Below are 14,001 nucleotides of genomic sequence, written 5' to 3' on the forward strand. Positions count from 1 at the left end.
TTCTGCACTAACTTGGGGACAGAGAGGTGCTGAACCACTGCAGCTCCCAGGGAGGTTAATGGGATCTGTAAACTGTTATTTCTTGTTTTTGAATTAGTATCCCAGCAGTGCCTAGAGGTCCCAGCTGGGATCAAGGTTGAATTGTAGTTGGCACTGGCCACTCACTCAGTGAGAGTTTGCAATCTCAATAGATAAGACAAAGGGTGGTATAAAGAGATAAGCAAAAGACTGGAGACTGAGTCACAGGGAGATTGAAGGGAGTTGCCCATGGTCACACAGGGAGTCTATGGCAGAGACAGGAACTGAACTTGGATCTCCTGAGTCCTCGGACAGTGTTTTCACTACAAGATCATGCTTCCTTCCATTGCTTGGGGCTTTTCAGAATCAGAGCTTTTAATTACAGCCCGTTGCTTGAGGAAACATGCTACCGAATTAAAGAAGAGTACCCCTTCAAATGCCCATGATCCTTGAGGAAGTTTGGACTGGGATCTGAAAGTTATGCTTCAGGCCTATCTCTTTAGCCCACGCTCTCTTGCATATATTCATCCCTAAACTCAGTTCATCCCATTTTAATTTTCCATACAAATCAATTGTTTAGATGTTACATGTTTTTCGCAATATCTGACATAACACCACAGTCCTGCAGCATGGCTCGTCTCTCCTTGCCCCTTGCAGTACATTTCAGGTCGAATTAGAGGCAGCCCAGAATCCCAAATCCCAAACCCTTCATGTTTCAAGAGATGAGCAGAGCATTTGGCTTTGAATTCCCAGATCTGAATCCCGCTTCTGGGTTGGATCCTATATCAGAAAGGCCCTGTTTTCTGCTTTGAATGCTGACAGTATCCATTATGGTATCTTGAGATTTTGGGGCTGTCCAGTCCAAACCCTGGCACTGATTCAACCCCCACCCTGAAGTCTAACATAATCCAAAGACAAACTGCATAAGAACATAAGAACAGCCATACTGGGTCAGACCAAAGGTCCATCTAGCCCCACATCCTCTCTTCCGACAGTGGCCAATTCCAGATGCCCCAGAGGGAATGAACAGAACAGGTAATCGTCAAGTGATCCATCCCCTGTAGCCCATTTCCAGCTTCTGGCAAAACAAGGCTAAGGACACCATCCCTGCCCATCCTGGCTAATAGCCATTGATGGACCTATCCTCCATGAATTTATCTAGTTCTTTTTTGAACCTGTTTATAGTCTTGGCCTTCACAACATCCTCTGGCAAAGAGTTCCACAGACTGACTGTGCGTTGTGTGAATAAATACTTCCTTTTGTTTGTTTTAAACCTGCTACCTATTAATTTCATTTGGTGACCCCCTAGTTCTCAACCCTCCTCTAGTTCAGATCTCTTTTTAAATCGGACTTAATTTCCACTGCTCTGACCATCTCCTGAGCATCAGATGCTTTATGGTTGAGCCTTTCAGAGTAGCACAGGGGGATTAAACACATCTTCCATGAATCTTAATGAAAGAGATGAGTCAGAAATCCCATAGATCAACCTGGGCTTCTAAACTATTTTGTTCCTCCAACATCAGTGTCCCTGCTTTGAGTTTACAATCTATTGCACAACCTCAAGCACCCCGTTGGGACACTCCAGTAATAAAGCTTACACTGGTGAATTCTGGATAGCTGTGTGAATGAATAAACATGAGCCCGAGAAACAACCAGCGTTGTCTGTTTATGTGTCTGTGCTTGATTTCAGCTGACTCTTCTTGTGGTGCAAGTCAGTATCCTTTACTATGGTGGCCATCTGGTGATCTCTGGACAAATGACCAGCGGAAACCTGATATCTTTTATTATCTATGAATTTGTCTTGGGAGATTGCATGGAGGTGAGTGTGGTTTATCCATGCACCAGGTTTTTTTCACATCCCAGGCTAGATAGCTGTGGGAGGGGAAGTAGAAGTGTTTTGTTTTTCTCTAGGTCACCATCGTCATAGTATTTTATCACCTCCCAGGTATTTAAAAATGGAAACAATGACAATCACTCTTTTTCTCCTCCCCCACTCCTGATAGGAGTAATAGCTGGTTCAGAGTATAGGGTTTTGCTGTGTGTGGAGGGGTGTTATAGGAAAGTTATGTAGGCTATGTCTACACTACAGTCGGGATTAACGCTCTGAGATCAATCCACCAGCGGTTGATTTAGCAGGTCTAGTGAAGACCCGCCAAATCGCCAGCAGATCGCTCTCCAGTCGACCCCTGTACTCTACCCCCGAGGAGAAGAGTAAGGTAAGTTGACGGGAGAGTTTCTTCCGTTGACCTCCTGTGGTGTAGACCCCATGGGAGCTCGACCTAAGATACGTCAACTCCAGCTACATTATTCACGTAGCTGGAGTTGCATAGCGTAAGTCGACTTACTGCGGTAATGTAGACATAGCTGTAAATAGAAATTAGTTTTGCATTTAGTTCTGAAAGCGGGTAGGTTCATGGTCACTCTTGTCTCCTTAAAAAGCTCTTTCGATTCAGAAGGGCCAGATTTGGGTATGACTCGCGTCGAGTAATAACACAAGAGAATCGGGCCCTAGATGACGCTGAGTGCCGGGTCCTTAGCTGGTGTGAATCAGCTCCAAAGACTCCAATGAGGCTGTGCCATTTTATGCCAGCTGAGGATTTGCCTCTGGTTGCTTTTGTTATTCCTACGAGTTTCCTGGCCTCTTCTGCCACGAACCAGCTGGCAGTAGCTCCTGCAGGACGTCCTTCGGATTAGACCTGGGACTTTGCCTCCAGGTCCGATTGCCCCCGGTGTGACGATGAGCTGGGGAGGCAGCCTTGCTCAGCGAACAGCACGGGGTGGGGAGAACCACATTGTTCTCTCAAAATAATAGAAGTCGCTCATCTGCTGATGAGACAGCCGGCTGCAGGAAGTGGAGCGGAAAGCTGTCCATTGCTTGAAGGACAGAGTCTTGGATGTCTTCCGGGCAAGCTTTCTTGCGGGAAGGATGAAAGGGTTTGGAGGCTGCTTGTTACATTTCAGGGCCCATTAAAAGCTTAGTGGGATTCTTTTATTTAATTGGTTATAAACGGCTAAATTGGCAGTGTGTTAGTGAGATGGGATTCTGTCCGGGAGAGCCCTGGGATTGCCGAGCCTGCACAAGTCTGCTGTTGTCTCGTCTCATTAGCTCAGCTAATCCAGGCAGAAATGATCAGCTCCAAACTTCCTCCTAGCCTGGTGCGATCACCTAGGTGCTCCAGCCTCCCCTGGAATGAAGAACAGCACATGTGGCAGTAGCCATCTGTTCATAGGACTGCAGGATCCAGTGCTGCTTCCAGCCTGCTTTCCTCTTTATGGGATGCCTGTTCCTTGCACTGTCTGTTCTGAAACTTTGGGCTTGGTGCTGGAGGCTGAAGAGTCTCCGAGTTTCAAGGGATGTTTTACTCTAATTGGCCCCACCGTCTGCTGCACAGTAGATCTGGGTTTGGGAGTGGGCTTTGGGTTCCCATTGGGGCGCTGATGAAATACATTTCAGAGGAGGGAGGGGTTGCCCCATATTCATAGGATTGCTGCAGAATCCGGGTGTTATGGGAACTGCTTGTCTTGGTTGCATGGAAAATGACAGGAGGGTTTCAATCCATGTTTGGGTGATTTGTTTTCAGGGAGACCCCTCCCTGCATTCTATTTTTCTTCCACTGTCACACGCACACCTTCTACAACCTCCATAACCATCATTCCACCATTGCACGCTTCTGTGTAATGAATGTTGGACCAAATCCTGAAATTGCAGGTGTATACAGTGTATCTTAGACCAGCAGTCAGTGCTGCTGCAAGCATCTGCCAGAGAGGGGTCACTCAAAAGCTACGTCAGGTATTGGTGGGAGGGGAGATAGACCCTTTCACACCCGACCCACCCTTTTGTGGCTCTGCATACGGTACTACGTTCGTGTCATTCCCTGGGAGTTTGGGCTTAGCTGCCGCCCTGTCATCTGGGAAGTTACTTTCTATTGCAATGTATAACCATGTAGTGCATGTTTATTTCGTTTACAAGAGAGTGATATATTTTAATGATCATTATTTCTCTCTCTACTAAGCTCTGACACATGGAGATGTGTAACCTAGGCCTGTTTTGTGTTTCTATTTAGTCTGTTGGTTCCGTCTACAGCGGATTAATGCAGGGAGTAGGAGCTGCTGAGAAAGTGTTTGAGTTTATAGATCGCAAGCCGATGATGGTGAACGATGGAACCCTGGCACCAGACCATGTGGAGGGTAAAGTGGAGTTCAGAAATGTTACTTTTTCCTATGCTACCCGGTCTGCAACACAGGTCCTACAGGTGAGGGTCTTGGCACGTGTTCAGCATTCCCTTCCTGAATACACAGCACCATAGGAATAGGTTAAGTGCAATATTTCGCCAGCAGGTCAATTACTAACTAGTCGCAGACTGTGGCATAATCAATGAATCATAGAAATGGAGGACTGGAGGGGACCTCAAGGGGTCATCTAGTCCAGCTCCCCAAACTGAGGCCGTACCTACACCATCACTGACTAACTCATTTGTCTAACTCCTCCTTAAAAACCTCCAAGGGAAATGTTGGAAGCCCCATCCTTGGAGACCTTTCAAACGAGACTGGACAAAATACTGGGAAATAGATTGTGGGAAACCATTCCACATGGCGGTGTGGTGAAAAGAGGGCATTTAGGGCCTAACAAGGGATACTTATGTTAATAAAGCCCTTGTTCACTCTTACAACATTAAAGAGCTAATTGTGGTCCAGGGTCTTGAGTCACGTTATTGCTGGCAACTCCCATTGTAATGACCACCATTAAATTGTTGTTCTTTTATTAAAGACACAGAAAAAGAAAGAAAACAAAACAGTTAAAGCCTTTGAAATACAAAGTGTTAAGTAAGGCTTTCGTTGTAGTAATTCCCCTTATTTCCTTTCCCTTACTTGCCCTGTATTAAGATTTTTGTATAGGAGAAGCCCCTGTTTGACAGAGGATATTGCCTATGTTATTACCTGTCCTTGATGGGGAAGAGAGACGAGGTTAGTTTTAGTGGCTTGGAGCTATTGCTGCTGTTATTGGAGTCCAGTCCTGTTTCTACGAAGACTAAATAAGACACCCACAGACAGATAAAGGGACAGAAAAGAACAGCAAAGACAGGAAATGCAGCTTCTGCCTCGGGTGCTGACTTTCACTGGCTGCTGGAGGGACACAGGCCCAGCACACCTGCTTCTCAGCCACTCACGGTCTGGCAAACTTTTATCAGTATCAGGCTGTTTGAGGCATTGCTACTAGCTGCCTTTCTGGTCACAGGCTCGGTGCAAAAGGTGGAGTTGTTTTGGCCGGTTCAGCCAGACTCTGATTAGACAAAAGGCAAAGGAGAGGATAGGCAAGAGGAAAGATTACGTGGGAAGGGAGGAAGGACACATGAGGAGTGGGTAAGATCCGGAACCCATGTCTCCCGCCCCATGTATTGTTCAGCTGAAGCTGGTGGCAGTTACTGTGTCTTTGGTTCCCTCTCTGGCCTGACTTGAGGATCAGGACAGTGCAGGCCTGGTGATCACAGGGGCCCAGGAGACAGGTGGCAGCCATGACGATGAAACTCGCTCCTCCTAGCCTACCCTTTCCCCCGCTCCCATTGAGTGACCTCTAGATAAACAACGTCCAGTTGAAACACATTTTGGGGATTTCAACTGTCAACGTTCCCTCCCATTTCTAGACCCTTTCAGCTTGTTCTCATGCCAACCTGTGACTTTACCAGGAACTTTGACCCCCTTCTCCCAGTTCTCTGAACCTAAACCATCCAGTTTGTACCAGTCACTGCATATTCAACTTTGGCTGACTTTCATAAACAATTTTATGTAACAGGCTGAGTTGGACTTTTGTTACTTCGCACATCTTAACATACAGACCTCTTTGTAACTGGCTGCCAGAGGACTTACTAGATGATTCCTCACTGTCGTCCCTCTTCTCTCCCCCCCCCCCCCCCCGTTTTTTCATGTCTTTCATGCCTATGATTTTGCATAGCTGGAAAAGTCCATTTGTGAGCTCACTTACTAGAAAGCCTTTTGTAGCTGTTTAACACTGAGACAGAAGGGTTGTTTCTAGGTAACTCTGGAGGCTTGGCAGACAGCGAACCAGATACTGATCTCAGATGCGTGGGATATATGAGTAATGGTGTGGTCTCGGAGAATCAGCTAGATTCCAAGTGTTTATAGATATAACACTGGAGGGAAACTGAGAGCAGTCTATGTAGAGCTGCCCATTTGCAGTGGTGGTGTTTTGTGAAACTGCGGGCATGTTCTGTTTTGTGTCGTGCTAATGAAAGCTGTTGGCCTGTTCGACCTCCAGTAGGTGTAGGGAGGGCTCTGGAAAAAGATCCGCCCATTAAATCAAAAAGAGCAGGGGTGAGATCAGAGGATGGGTACCAGGACATTGCTGGACTGACAGCCTTTGAGACTGAGCCACAGAACAGGTATAGCACAGGGACAGCAGAGAAAGCGTCCCCGTGCTGCCTGGTGCCAGTGTGCCTCAATCCTGACCCTCCAGATCTAGCCCATTCAGCCCTTAGCTTCTCTATTGAGATGACCAACAAAGTTGCCAGTTGTGGTTGTGCCTTTTATGATGTGGCCACCAAATCATTGGGGACTGGAGGGGGGCCACTGACCATTCCCAAGTTAAATTGGGTCAGAGTAGCAGAGGAAAGAGGTGCAATCTGCAGTCTCTCTCCTGGTTTTTGGACCTGCCTGTTCTATGGACAGGTGAGTCTGAAGAAAAGATGTTGGGCCCATCTGCTTGTTGTGGGGGAGGGGAGGAGTGAGGCAGAAAATGATAATACAGCACTGGGAGATTATCTAGTGGGAGCTCATACATGCTCATCTCCTGGCGTTGAAGCTGGAGGCAGCCAATCTAGCCGTGGTAGGACAGGAGCACTAAAGAAAACCCTGATCGCTGTTTTCACTCTGTTTCAGCTGCCTTTTCTAGTGTACTCTCTGCAGATCAGACACATGGATGCTTTAAAAAGCCGGGTACACAGGCTATCACTCACTCCCCTCTTACGTTACAGAATGTGTCCTTCACCCTCTATCCTGGCAAAGTGACTGCGCTCGTGGGTCCTTCGGGCAGTGGGAAGAGCTCCTGCGTCAATATTCTGGAGAATTTCTACCCTCTTCAAGATGGGCAGGTCCTGCTGGACGGGCAGCCTATTAACATGTATGATCACAAGTACCTGCACTCAGTGGTACGAGTTACTGATAAACCTACTAGCTCTACTCTGCCATGGATCAAAGGGTTTTAGATCATTCAGGGGATATTGTCTGGTCAAATTTGGGCCCAACATTTAATTTAGGTCTTTCTAAAATGTTTCCTCAATGCCTGAGTCTAGAGCTAGTTAAAATTTTTTGATGGGGGTGTGCGGAGGAAGAAATGCACTTTTCCCCCCCAAAAAAATTTCACCAAAAAATTGTCCTTGTTTTGACTAGTTCTATCTAAGACCAGTAGAACCATGTCCATGATTGTTAGGGTGTTTTTAAAAATTCTAGTATAAACCAGATTTTTTTTAATACTTCGCACTTCTACAGCACCTTCTATCCATGCACTTTACAAATATTAATTAGTTAAATCTTCCAACACCCTGTGACGTATACAATCCCCATCGGTGAAGCCAGGAGACAGAAAGGTTAAGTGACTTGCCTAAGATGATGCTGGAAGTCCACAGGCTTCCTTTCTTACACAAATAAACATTCTTCTGCAGTGGTTACAACCCAGAATATACAACATTAAGCTTCTGCATGAGAACCTGAAAACATAAGGGATTAGAAACTGACTCTAAACCAAAAATGAAATTGACTAGTGGCATAAATGGTGAAAAGTATATTAGTAAATTTTTTAAATCCTTTCCCTTTAAATAGCCTGATGTCGGGGTGTCAGTAACACAAATAAGGCTGTTATTTTTTTATTATATATGCTTTTAATATCTGCTGTTGCTCTACATGTTAATTTCTGGGAGAGAATTTGGAAAATTTGATTTTTAAAATGTAAGAGAGTTTACAAAAGGGGGTTACATTCTGCAGTTTGTAATGGTTGCTTTCAGGATGGGAAGGAAAAGGCATTGTTTAGGAAATCAAAAATGGCAGCTCTGTAACTTTCTAATTTGGGGATTGAAAAATCATGCAGAGCCAATACTGCTGTGTGGCTGAATGGTCTAATTCTCAGACGCCCCACCAGTGCACTGTGCTCTGTAGGCCTGGAGCCCTTTATACTGACTTCATGCTTCTATTGACTTAAATGGTTTTGGACATGAGTTTATGTGTTGGTTGCTAGGCTGTTGCTGCAGCCAGCATCGATGGCGATCTCCATGCTGTGTTCAAGATGCCTAACTGTGGTGACTGGATAGATGAAGCAGGAGGTTCTCTCTAGTCTGACTGACACATGTTGCCAGCACTGGGTTTGGTTTCGTGTTACTGCCCGGTGGACTACAAGAAATGGCAGCCCTGAGCTTGCAGCGTTATAACCAAAACGCAACAATATCACTAGTGAAAGCTGCAGGGTTCTGTCCCATTGCTGCAATTCTTAATAGGGTAATACCCTGAGATAAACAGGCCAGATTCACTTTTGTTCTCCAAGAACTGTGCTTTCAAACAGAGCGGAAACCAGAAACCACAAAGCACTAGCAGGTGTTATTACCCTTAGCTCCTATGGTTCGTCAGTTTCGTTTCTTGGTTCAATATGAAGGTGGCGCATAATCACTTCCCCACACTTAAATACCAGGTGCATCTGGCAAAATGTGCTTCCAGTGCTGACTAATGCCCTGCAGCTTCCATGAGTCAGCTAAGAGCTACTTCTGAGGGCACAGCTGCATTGTTCACATGGGCAGCCTACAACAGAGTGTAATTAGTACCCTCGCTGAAATCCTCTCTGGTTTAGGCACTTTGGGTCTAGGTTTAACGATGGAACTCTGCCATCTACACTCACAAACCAACTGGAACCAATTATTATAATCTGCGAGAGGAGTGTAGTCATTAAACGGTGACTGTTCTGTTTTGGTTCTGACTGCCTCTTCCCTTCCTTTCTGCAGATCTCTTTAGTGAGCCAAGAGCCAGTGCTGTTTGCTCGATCTATTGCGGAAAATATTTCATACGGTTTAACTTCAGTCTCGTTCGAGTCTGTAGTCCAAGCTGCTCAGAAGGCCAATGCCCATGCGTTTATCACAGAGTTGCAAGATGGCTACAAGACAGGTAGTACGGACCATTTCGTTTTCTCCAGTTGCAGCAGAAGCATGACACTTAAATATCCAAAACAGTTCTTGGAGATTGGTGGTAAAATACAGAGCCTCTCCTCTCAAATTAAGGGATTAAATTCAGCCCATGTTAGCAGTGACCAAAACTCACTGGCAATTGATGGCTGTTGGCCAAGATGGCCTCTGGCTACCAGATATTGGGACTGGCGACAGGATGGATGACTCAATAATTGCCCTGTTCTGTTCATTCCCACTGAAGCATCTGGCAACACCCACTGTTGGTAGGCTATGAGCTAGGTGGACCATTGGTCTGACCCAGTGTGGCCATTCTTATGTTCCATGGCTTACTGTGTGTGAACTTAGTTTGGTCTCAGGCCCAGTTTCCTATTGGGTAAGTGTCTACATCACAGAAACCCTCACCAGAGTTAGCACTAATTGCCCACTCCCCCCCGCGCCCCCACTTATTGACAGGCTCCTCAGAGAGGACAAGGACTGAATGAGCTATGGAGACTGAACTATCTTCTCCCCACAGAGGTGGTCTCTCCAAGTCAGGCCTGTGGCACCTGATTAGGCTTTATGTGGAACTCTGTGCTATTGTTGCCCCTGGTATATCTGTTATGTAGCTACGGGGGGCTTTAAGTCAGTTTCCCGCAGGAAAAGGATTGGGCTCTGGATCCCTAACTCGTAGTTCATCCAGGGCCAGGTCCTGGATGGAACACACACCCTATCTCGTTTAGTTTTTCAGTGTGCTTATTCTCTTAACAACCCAATAGCAATAAAACTAAGCAGTGAGGCATAAACCAACCTGCTCCAACTTACCAAGAAAATAAAATGACAATAAATCTGCAGGAACAAGAGCTGACGTGTTGGTGACAGAAGCACTTTGCATTGGGACCAATGAGAGTAATGGCTTATACAATGCAACCGAAATGTTTGTTTCCCCTCCCTTCTCTCTTCACTGGAAGATCTGCAGAATGGGTCTCCAGGGAGAGAGTGCACGTAACTGACAGTATATGTAAATGTGCAGAAGTAGCAATAACTGGCACTATCTTTCAGTGCTGAGGTTTCCTTTGAAGAACTGGTCAATGAAGGTTTTGGATAGTTGATCTTCCAGGCTCGTGTAGCATTTCTCATCCTAAGAACAAGTGGTTTGAGCACTGGCCTGCTAAACCCAGAGTTGTAAGCTCAATCCTTGAGGGGGCCATTTAGGGATCTGGGGCAAAAATTGGGGATTAGTCCTGCTTTGAGCAGGGGGTTGGACTTGATGACCTCCTGAGGTCCCTTCCAACCCTGATATTCTATGATAATTCTAACAAGGACTCTTGGAATCACTGTAGCATTTGTCAATCCCCTAAAATGCCAGGTTGACAGTGGTGATCCACTGCTGCAGAGAGAGGCTATAGCATTCCTTTAAGGGTATGACTATTGTAGGGGAACAGGGTTATTTTGGTAACTTAGGGCCTGAAAGACTCCCACTGAGTGCAGTGGGATCAGGTCCTTATTGAGGAGTATTGACCTTAAAAACCCAGACCAGCATTTCAGAGGAGGGCACAGTTAGAATGGCTGCTGGGAGACGAGAACACTCCTCTCTTCTTGTACCAAAATATTTTTGGTTCCTGTTTTCAGAGTAGGAGAGACAAAATATTGAACAAGGAAAGTTGATCTGTATCCAAAGCATTTTAATATATATTCTGGAAGTGAGGGAGGGAAAACCGCCAAAGAACCTTGCGCCCTTCATTCTCCATCTGTCAGTTTGGTGGTTTACGTGAGTGGTGGGTCTCAGTTCAGTTTCCAGGGCTCTAGTGTCTATTTAACCCCCCTCCCCCCATAACGATTGACACTAAGGGTACCGCTACACAGTCCATGGTAGTGAGCCTCCAAGCCAGGGCCGACAGACTGGAGCTCACGGGACTTGTGCTACTGCACCAAAAATAGCTGCAACATGGTTGCACCTCAGGCTGGAGCCTGGGCTCTGAAGCTGAGGGAGAGGGATGCATTTCAGAGCCTGAGCTCCAGCTGGAGCTGCAATATCAACACAATTATTTTTAGTGTGGTGGCACAAGCGCTGTGAGTCTGAGTCTGTCATCCTGGGCTTGGAGGACTCACTGCCACTCACCATGTAGACATATCCTTAGTGTCCCTGTTTGTGGTCTGGGAAGAGGCCCCAAGGACTGAACAGGATCAGGCCATAGAGATTGAATGAGCCCCCCCACCCCCGTTCCCTTAATGCAGTCCTTTCAGCTTAGAGATGAGGTGCATTAGGGCACTAGCCTAGCACTTGAGAGACTGCAGTTCAATTCCCTGCTCTGCCACCAACCTCCTATGTCACCTTGGGCAAGTCACTTAACCTTAGAGTATCCTAGAATCATAGAATATCAGGGTTAGAAGGGACCTCAGGAGATCATCTAGTCCAACTCCCTACTTAAAGCAGGACCAATCCCCAATTTTTGCACCAGATCTCTAAATGGCACCCTCAAGGATTGAACTCACAACCCTGGCTTTAGCAGCCAATGCTCAAACCACTGAGCTGTCCCTCCCCCCATAGGAACAGTTTTTCAAGGGTCATGGTGGATTCTGTTTCAATGATGATTTTTAAGCAAGATTGGATGGTTTTACTAAAAGATCTGCTCTAGGAGTTACTTTAGGGAAGTTCTCTGAACTGGGTTATACAGGAGTTTAGACTAGATGATCACAGTAGTTCCTTCTGGTCTTGGAATCTATGAATCTCTCTGCAGCTTAGTTCCCCATAGGGAAAATCGCACTGCCTTACCTCACGGGGGTGTACTGAAAGAAATCTGAATCCAGTGATACATCTTGATTTTTGTCTCACTTTTTCCCCCCCCTTTCATCAAACAGAAGCTGGTGAAAAAGGAGCCCAGCTGTCTGGTGGCCAGAAGCAGAGAGTGGCTATTGCAAGGGCTTTGATCCGAGCCCCCCCAATCCTAATCCTAGATGAAGCCACAAGTGCCCTGGATGCAGAGAGTGAACACACGGTTAGTAGGGCTAATTCAGTTTATTCCAGGAAATAAATAGGAGTAAAGTCTGGACTTGGGGTACAGATGGGCAGAGACCTGAGCTGAAATTTCTAGATGGTGGGCCTGCATAGTCTGGACATACTGTGTTGCCTTCTTAACATCTGGCAATTGTTGTATGAGCAGGTGAGAATTAGAAACTAATTTCCGCTTTATCTTCTTTCAAACATAACGTTGTAACCATTACAGAGGGAATGATCCGGCATCTGTAACATACCAAGCCTAATTCAGGTTAGATACAAATCGCTTTGCCTAGGGAAGAAGTTAAACAATGCACAGAAAGGTTACACAACAGCTTAGGACAGGGAGTGGAGAAAACTGTATCCTGGTGAAATTGCAGTAAGACAGAATGTAATTGCCTGAGCTGGAATGTAGCCAGGACACCAGAATGAGCCTCTCCGCTCTTGCCAAAAGTATCCAGGGAGCCTTTAGGGATAGTGAGCAGTCAAAGCCTTTGTCTAGTCTCTTATGACACCTTCGTACCACAGCGCCCCCTAACACCGTGTTGGGATATGGCTTTGGCGCCATCTTGAAGGAAAATTGGTGAATTGCCAGCACCACTTTCTGCAGCAGCTACGTTCTCCATAGAGATCTCCCATCTGAGTACAGTAATGCCTCACTTAACGCTGTAGTTCTGTTCCTGAAAAATGCGACTTTAAGCAAAACGATGTTAAGCGAATCCAATTTCCCCATAATAATTAATGTAAATAGGGGGGCTAGGTTCCAGGGAAATTTTTTTCACCAGACAAAAGACTATACACACACATACATACATACACACACACACACACACACACACACACACACACACACACACACACAGAGTATAAGTTTTAAACAAACAATTTAATACTATACACAGCAATGATGATTGGGAAGCTTTGTTGAGGTGGTGGAGTTAGAGGGTGGGATATTTCCCAGGGAATGCCGTGCTGCTAAATGATTAACTAGCACTTGGCTGAGCCCCCAAGGGTTAACACATTGTTGTTAATGTAGCCTCACACTCTACAAGACCACACAAATGGAGGGAGGAGACACAATAGATGCATGGCAGTGGCTGCAAACATTCCCTGCGGAAACTGAACATGATGATGAACCCATGCTATCCCACTGGAGCCCACCACTCCCTCCACTTTCCAAAGTGCCGGGGGGTGCATGTGTGTTTGTATGAGAGATACATACCGTGTGTGTGTGTGTGAGAGAGAGAGAGAGAGAGAGACACACACACACACACACACACCATGTGTATCAGAGACACACACCGTGTGTGTGTGCGTGCATGTGAGAGAGAGGTGCATTGCCCCTTTAAGTATGCTACCCCCACTCTAAGTACACTGCCTTTTTAAGTAGATCAGCAAGTTGAAACAGCAACTGCTGCCAGCAAGCTCCCTCCAGCCTGAGTCCTGTGTGTGTCCCCCTGCTCTGTGGAGATGGGGTGCAGGAGTGGGGGGAGGGGGACAACCTGACATCAGCACCCCTCTTCCCCCCCTTCCCCCGCACAGCAAACAGGAGGCTCCCGGGAGCAGCCCAAAGGCAGAGGGCGGGAGAAGCACATGGCAATGCGGGGAGGGACACCTGAACTGCCTGGCAATTGATAGCCTGCTGGGGGGGCAGCCGCACAGGGAACTTGTGGGGGCTGCCGGCCCACCCTAGATCCAAGCTCCCACCAGCTCGCTCCAACGGGCTGCTTCTCCTGCAAGCAGTGGACAAAGCAGGTGGCTGCCAAACAACGTTATAAGGGAGCATTGCGCAACTTTAAACGAGCATGTTCTCTACTAGATCAGCGACGA

The 14,001-nt window shown here is 46.6% G+C and overlaps 1 protein-coding gene across 7 annotated transcripts in view; it reads left to right on the top strand.

Annotated features, from left to right (window-relative positions):
- The window catches only part of ABCB9 (ATP binding cassette subfamily B member 9), a 34,603-nt gene that overhangs the window by 17,035 nt on the left and 3,567 nt on the right, over positions 1–14,001 (top strand). For all 7 annotated transcript variants that reach the window (XM_078848921.1, XM_073312493.2, XM_073312494.2 and 4 more), the window contains 5 exons: positions 1,709–1,837; positions 4,083–4,271; positions 7,008–7,181; positions 9,018–9,177; positions 12,036–12,172. In XM_078848921.1, coding sequence (XP_078705047.1) covers positions 1,709–1,837; positions 4,083–4,271; positions 7,008–7,181; positions 9,018–9,177; positions 12,036–12,172 — 789 coding nt within the window. The remainder of the gene's footprint in view (positions 1–1,708; positions 1,838–4,082; positions 4,272–7,007; positions 7,182–9,017; positions 9,178–12,035; positions 12,173–14,001) is intronic.

This window comes from Lepidochelys kempii, chromosome 15 (assembly GCF_965140285.1).
Source record: "Lepidochelys kempii isolate rLepKem1 chromosome 15, rLepKem1.hap1, whole genome shotgun sequence".
Taxonomy (NCBI): Eukaryota; Metazoa; Chordata; order Testudines; family Cheloniidae; genus Lepidochelys; species Lepidochelys kempii.